Source organism: Montipora capricornis, chromosome 3 (assembly GCF_036669925.1).
Source record: "Montipora capricornis isolate CH-2021 chromosome 3, ASM3666992v2, whole genome shotgun sequence".
Taxonomy (NCBI): Eukaryota; Metazoa; Cnidaria; class Anthozoa; order Scleractinia; family Acroporidae; genus Montipora; species Montipora capricornis.
This window is the reverse complement of record NC_090885.1, coordinates 15,416,817-15,424,316: the sequence shown is the minus strand read 5'-3', so window position 1 is coordinate 15,424,316 and position 7,500 is coordinate 15,416,817. Positions and strand designations below refer to the sequence as shown.

The following is a 7,500-nucleotide window of genomic DNA, read 5'->3' as shown; positions in this document are numbered from 1 at the left end:
AATCATCTCTCACTCCAACCAAAATGATTCCACCACTGCAATTGCCAAATGCGGAAATTTGATCGACAATTGTTTTCCGCTGAGTTCTGTTATTACCGTGTAACAACGGATTTGTTGAGGGGAAGCATTTGAACTGTATGTGTTTGGACTCATGGAAGTCCAATTTCTGCTTGTAAGAAAAACTTTCTGGTAATGAAGGAAGTTCTTGTAGAGGAATTCTACAAAAATCCTTTCTCTTTCCCAATGGTCTATCCTGCAGCAACCTGACAGTTTCTTTAAATGAAGCTTCTGTCTTTTTTGAATCACCGGCCAAGAACAAGTTAAACTCCACAGTACAGCAATGACCTGGTGCCTTAACGAACAAACGGATTACATCCTTCTCAACGACACGATCAAACACCTCAGCATACTCCGATGGTTTGATCATGGCATCGAGTTTGCTCTCAAGACTCTGCCAAAATGTATCCAACTGAACCAGTTTCAAATTATAGAAGTTAGCAATTTTCATGTGCACAACCCCACCACCAGAATTGAGAAGTGCACAAGTCGCTTGAAGAAGAACATCAAGGTTACTACTGCTTGCTTTTCCAATTTCAATTCTCTGGTAAAGAATGTCTTCAGCAAGACTGCCATCAGTGTCAGGCCTAGGAACGGTAATCAAATAAACTCTTCAATTAGGTTTTAATAAAAGATACTGTATGTTTGAAAAAATTAAGTTATTAAATTTTCATCTTAACATAATTTTAGAAAGTAACCAAAGGTTTCAAAAAGGTTTGGTTTCCACCAGCAACACAAGAATTAAATTCAATCATCTCAATTCTTGTGGTATGAGAATCATGATTAATTATCAAGTAATCAACATGTGCTATGATGCACCTAACCTTCTCACTATAAAAATACCCAGCGGAATGTTATTAATCAATGCTGCTCAGACCTAGGGTTCACTTTCTTCCTGTATAAAATGAAAACAACTTGTGGAATTTGTCTGTTGGTGCCCATCAGAGATTTACCATACTTGCCACTTTGAATTGCTTTGTTAAACAACCAAATCTAATTATCAAAAGCAAAGACGACTTTGACATGAACATTATTAATTTTATCAATACAATAAAGACAAGTTCCCTTGTGGTGAACTTTCAAGTTTGAATGCACATTTAGTGATGCTGCGTTAATTCTACCAAATCGCAGTGGCGTACTTCCGGTTAACATGAGATGTACACGTGCTGCCGTAGGTCAGTACGAAGTTGCTTGCCGTGGTGGTCGGTTTTGGAACCCTGCGGGCCACTTCTTTAACAGAAATAAGTGTTTATTCCCTTGTAATTCGAGCAATCTGGGAAAGTAAGGCATAGTTTCCCACGTATGTTTCTCGAGTCGTCGACCCTCAGTCGATCACAAATCGCGCCAGGAGGACACATGTGTCATCCTGGCGCGATTTGTGATTGACCCGGTCCTTGGCCTTGGCCCAATACAACTGTACAAGCCGCCAAACCGGCTAATTACAACGTATTCGTGTGCTGACCTACATCGTATACGTAGAACCCAACAAAAAGTTCACCTCTCGCCCGAGACTTGGAAGTGGATTGACGAGCTTGGGATCAGGAGGAGATATCGATCTAAGAGAGGTGGAGCTAATAAGAGAATCACGCCGACCCCATCTTGCCCGAATTTCCACATCAAGAGTCCTGGTCCAGTTCTAATTGCCCTTGACAAACCCAGCGCTTCGGCATGGTTTCCGGACATCTTATTGGCAAACGTTCGTTCCATAAAGCCTAAGATCGATGAGCTACAATCCGTTGTTGAGCTGAATAATGCTGGCATCGTGTGCATTACTGAGACCTGGCTTGGTCCTTTAATACCAGATGAGGCGATCAATCTCAGCGGGTTCTGCGTATTTAGAAAGGACAGAGACTCGCCTGGTGGCAGTGGTGGTGTCTGTGCTTGTGTGAGCTGCCGCACTCCTTGTCGCAGGTTCAGTGATTATGAATTTCCTGAGATAGAATCTCTTTGGCTAACAATCAGACCTTATCGCCTTCCCCGAGCAGTCTCGGTCATCTTACTAGGAATTGTTTACCACCCCCCGAACAAGGGCTCGGCTGAGAACCTTATCCTGATGGACCACATGAAGCGAAACACCGAAGCTTTTTTATGTAAACATCGTGACGGCCTTGTTGAGATTTGCGGCGATTTCAACTCTCTTATCAACGGCATTATTGAGAGACAAGTGATACATGACACTGGTATTACACAACTAGTTAAAGTTTTGACTAGGGAAACTGGAACTCTTGATTGGTGCCTAACGAATAGACCAAAATTATTTTCATCCCCTCTACAACTACCGAAACTTGGCCGAAGTGACCACCACACTTTATTGATAAAGCCTGCAACCGCTCTACATCAGCATGCCCCATCGAATCAACGTGTGTACACTAGGGATCTCCGTCCAAGCAGGATAAGCGACTTCGGAAGGTGGATAACGCAGTATGAATGGTCTAATGTCTTGAATCTTAAAAACGTTCAAGATAAATATGACATGTTTCAATCCATAATTACAAAATCAGTCAACCGTTTTCTTCCCCTGAAAGGTTTCAGGTTCTGCTCAAGTGACAAACCTTGGATCACTCCTAAATTGAAGAGACTAATCACGACGCGACAGAAGGCCCTTTTTATTCATGGAAAATTTCGTGCGTGTATAAACAATGGCGTGCATGCCAAGGTGCAATATGAATGTAACATCTGCAAGTGTAATTATTATAACAACAAGGTTGCCGCTCTGAAAGACACTAATGTTAAACGCTGGTGGAAAGAGATTAAGGGAATCGCAGGGCAAAGGGACTCTCATGACTGGTTTTACCAGATGCTTAATGACACCCTAACTTCCCCGGGTGTACTTGCTGAGCACTTCAACAACTTCTTATCAGATCTGACTGCGCATGTTAGTCCCCTGGAGTCTAGTTTTGGAGTCATCCCAGAGGTCCCAAGTGAATTTCTTGTGGACGTAAACAAGACCTATAGAGCCCTACGTCAAATTAAGTTGAACAAGTCTCCCGGACCTGATGTTGTTCCAAACAAGATTTGGAAGGAGTTCGCCTTGGAATTAGCACCTGTTTTATCGGACATATACAACACCTCCTTAAAACAGGGCGTGGTACCATCACAAATGAAAGAGTCCGTGGTGAGGCCCATCCCGAAATGTTCACCACCAAAAACGATTGAGAACGATCTGAGGCCCACTACCCTCACATGCCAAGTAGCTAAGTTAATGGAAGGGTTTACATTAGACTCTTTATATATAACCAAATAGTAGATAAGCTAGACGATAAGCAATTTGCTCTGCCAGGTAAATCTTGTTCTCATGCTTTAGTCTACTTATTCCACCATATTTGAGCGTCACTCGACAGGGGTAATTGTTTTGCACGTATTCTTTTTACTGATTTTAGTAAGGGTTTTGACCTTGTGGACCATAATGTCTTGATAGAAGAATTAGGTTCTCTGGGTGTCCACGAGGTCCTCATTAGATGGGTGGGGTCGTTTCTGTCTGATAGGTCTCAGAGGGTGTCATTATGTAATACACTGTCTAACTTATTCCTTGTGAATAAGTTATCTCGTAATTGGAATCTAAGAGCCAATTATTTAGATGACTTAACAATAGTTGAGATCATTCAGAGGTATTCATTCAGCATGCTGCCAATAATAGCAAATGAAATCGGCACTTTCTCAGCGGAACATGGCATGCGGTTAAAATGGCCCTAAATGTAAAGATATGCTTACTGATTTCCTCAGGTACAAGCCCTTTCCAAAAACCCCAATATTCATCAATGGCTTGCCCATAGAGCAGGTTTCTACCCATAAGATACTAGGGGTGTACATTGCGTCTGACTTGTCGTGGGGCTACCATTGTGAATATATTGTCAAACGTGGGCGCAAGCGTCTATATGCGTTAGGGGTCCTGGATAAATCAGGTCTATCAAGTCAAGAGGTATTGCAAGTGTACTGTAGCCTAGTACGCGCTGTCTTGGAGTATGCATCCCCTGTTTGGGCTGGTTTGCCCGATAACCTAAGTGATCTAATTGAATCCGTTCAAAGGGAAGCTCTGCGCATTATTCTGCCAAACCTTAGTTATGATCAAGCACTTGATCGTTCTGGCTTAAAGACACTGTTAGAGCGCCGAGGTCAAGCTAGAGTGTGAACACTTTGTTTAGGTATTATCTGTATCATCGACTCCCGCCTGCATTGCTCGTCTGCTCCCTGAACGATCAGGCTTGAGCCATGGATACGGTCTCCGCTCGGGTACAGCTAGGCAGTGCATCAACAACAACAGACTTTTGCGCACTGATAGGTTTATTACTTTTAAGTACGGCTAACTGTTATTTTTGTCCTGTAACTTTTGCAATCTCATCCTATCATGCATTTTCTAGCTACTGACCCTTCTTGTAATTTAGCAGATGTTACCAAAGAGTGAATAAACATATTATTATTATTATTATTATTATTATTATTATTATTATTATTATTATTATTATTATTATTATTATTATTATTATTATTATTATTTGCTCGTCCGCCCTTTGAAGGACGGGCTAAATAGTATTCTATTTCACAACACTCCCATTCATACTCAGTTGAAACAAGGTATGGGAATAGTGATTGACCAGCGCTCCCTCACCATCTGTCTCCCTTTCTAGGAAGAATACCCTCCAAAAGTAGCAATCAGTTCTTCACCAATCCCCCTTTTTGGAGCCCTCCATCCTCCATTCCCATTTTCCATATACTCCAAAAAAATAAATAAATAAAATAGAACAAGCTGGGTGAGCAAAGCGATGGTGTATTTACTAACTAGTTCAGTACTACACGTTCGATAAACCTCTAGGGCACGCCGTCTTGGTAAGGTTACGAGTTATGTCTCTTCAGGATGAGATCTTTTCTGTGAGGTAGCACCAGGGAACGCACAGACAAATCGCTTAAGCTCGTTTTTATCCTTTCATGGAGTGGCAACTACGTTTATAGACGTTTCCGCCAACCTGGCTGAGGCCCCACTCGGGTTTAAGACCTTAGCTAATTGTAGATAGTACAATGCCGTATGGCGTCGTGCCCAGCCAACGTGCTCCATTATTTCCGAGAGATCAGCACCTGTTAGTGCTAAGGTGATTGCCCAGCCTGATCGAAAGCCATGGAGTGTCTCTCCTTCGTCAGCTTTCATTTGCTTTAGGTACAGTTTCAGGCGGGCTTCTGCAGTGGCGGAACTTTAAGGGTGCATCCCTTACTCCATTGTCGGTGGTCGTAGGGTGGAACAAGTAGCTGGTAGTCAGGTTGATGTCAATTTGTCTCGCGACATCCATATACAGTTCTATCCCTCTGATGTGGCAAATCGCTGTTTGTGGATTTCTTCGAATTCCAAACACATTCTGATCACCGTCTCTAAGTGTTTTCCCCCAAGTATGATTAAATAAAAAACCATTACCTTCGGAAATCTTAGAATTTCCGGCGTTTTGACTTGGCCTAGGTCACCAGGCCGGTCACCACTAAAGAACACTGCTTTGAAATACGCCTGATCACGCGCCACAATAAAGCGCTCAATATTGCTTTTCGCATTTCCCAGGAATCTTTGCAGGTGTTCCGCCAAGCGCGTGAGTTTGTCTACGAAGAAAATTACAGGTAAGTCTCGTTTAATGTTTAATCAATGTTCAGAACTTATCAGGTCTAATAACTTTCTCTGCTTATGACAGGTTTCAGTTCATCATCTTTCTGTGAAGCGTGTACCACTGACTAGAAATTATGTAGAGTGCGTGGTGCAGTTTCTCACGCCCTGTGACATGTCAAAGAAACTGATTAATCGAAAGCACAATACTCTACCAAGGGTAAAGAAGGGATTGACATCGCCTTAATATGCTCGTGGAAAAACATTTCATCCGTCTGTGCAGAGTTTACTGGCTTTGAGTCAATGTAGTTGAGTTTACTCTATAGAGGAAATTAGAGAACACTTTTAGCATTCTAGGGTCATAGTTTTTTAGGTCTTATTCATGGCGCCATGGAATTTAGTGGCTTGTATTTCAGGTGTAACATGGGCTGACTGCGAGCAGTAGATTTAATTGAATAAATAAATATTGAAGTTTCATGTGTTCATGCAAGATAAATTTTTACTCAAAATCATCTCTCTGAGTCACACTGATTCATTTGCATGCCCAATCAAGGCTGCTGCCTAAGAAAATTTTACCGGAGCCCTTCGGGCTTCCAACATTAAAAGTTAGTAGCCCGAGTCTTTTTTTCAAGAACCCAGAATTTATTAATTAAAAGTGAGGATGAATCACCTTGTGATAATATGGGCGCCTGTTCGTGCTACTTGTTCAGAAATGTGGTTGCCCGCGCTTGCAAGGAGGGCGCCCCAGGCAACCAGGCGACCGTCAGGCAGGAGCCTTGCCAATGACTGAGTTTAAAATGACTGATCGCTAATATTTTTCTTTTGATTATTTATCAGATTCTATGAGTATATGCCTCTGATGTAGTGTAAAACACACAATCATACACACTTTGACACAATCAGAACATATATTCATTCATTGAATTCTGGCCAATGCATGTCTTATTTCCAGTAATTTGCATTTTGTGACATTCTGTAGGATGGTCTCTTCATCATTCAAGTAGCTTTAGCAAGCCTCAAATGTGTTCCCACAAGATCATGACAATGTTATGGTTATTATAATTATTATGTTGCTAGTGGCAACCAAGTCTAAAATTGTGCTGTACTTGTAAGTCCACCAAACTCAAAGAAAATTGAATTTATGTGTGATGCATGACCAAGAGCTGAAGATGTATACACCTTACTGTGTAGCGTGGGGCCTGAGCCTAAGTGGGGTTAGGCATGCGCACTTTTAGTAGACTTACAACTCGTGTTACTTGTGTTAGTTTTGAAAAGTGAGTCAAACATTGGCCGTGTCGTGGCTTGTCCTGTTTGTGTTACATTTGGTGGCAGTGGTGGGGATTTTTTTTTCGCCATGGAAGATACTGTGAAAGCTTTGGAAGAAAAAGTGGCAAAGCTCAAGGCAAAACTTGGAAAGAAAAGTAAAAGTACAGCTGGTGCAAGTGGCAGTTCATCGATCACTTCCCCGGAAAACCCGCTTCACACCAAACCTGAGAGCTTCTCTGCCACGTCCGGTGAAAGTTGGGTGGTTTGGATACGGAAATTCAAAGGTATTGCAGCCCTTAACAAGTGGAGCCCTGAGCTTCAAGCTCAAATATTGCCCACCTACCTGAAAGGCCTGACTGCTGAAGAAACAGCCACCTGGACGACCGTTGAACGCACTCTGACAGATCGATTTCCTCAAAGGAATCTCGTCAAGTACACGTTTCCACTCTACGAGCCAAATTAAGACGTCCTGACCAAGATCTACTTCAACTGAGGTGCAACATTTCTCATCTTGTGGAGCTGGCCTATCCGAATGACCCCCCGGATATACTCAATCGCACTGCCAGAGATTTCCTCATGGGTGCTTTGAGCCCTATTAC

At 42.3% G+C, this 7,500-nt stretch overlaps 1 protein-coding gene across 5 annotated transcripts in view; it reads right to left on the bottom strand.

The window, feature by feature from the left end:
- The window catches only part of LOC138042379 (schlafen family member 13-like), an 87,782-nt gene that overhangs the window by 9,281 nt on the left and 71,001 nt on the right, over positions 1-7,500 (bottom strand). For all 5 annotated transcript variants that reach the window (XM_068888252.1, XM_068888253.1, XM_068888254.1 and 2 more), the window contains one exon: positions 1-644. This exon is cut by the window's left edge and continues 339 nt beyond it. In XM_068888252.1, coding sequence (XP_068744353.1) covers positions 1-644 — 644 coding nt within the window. The remainder of the gene's footprint in view (positions 645-7,500) is intronic.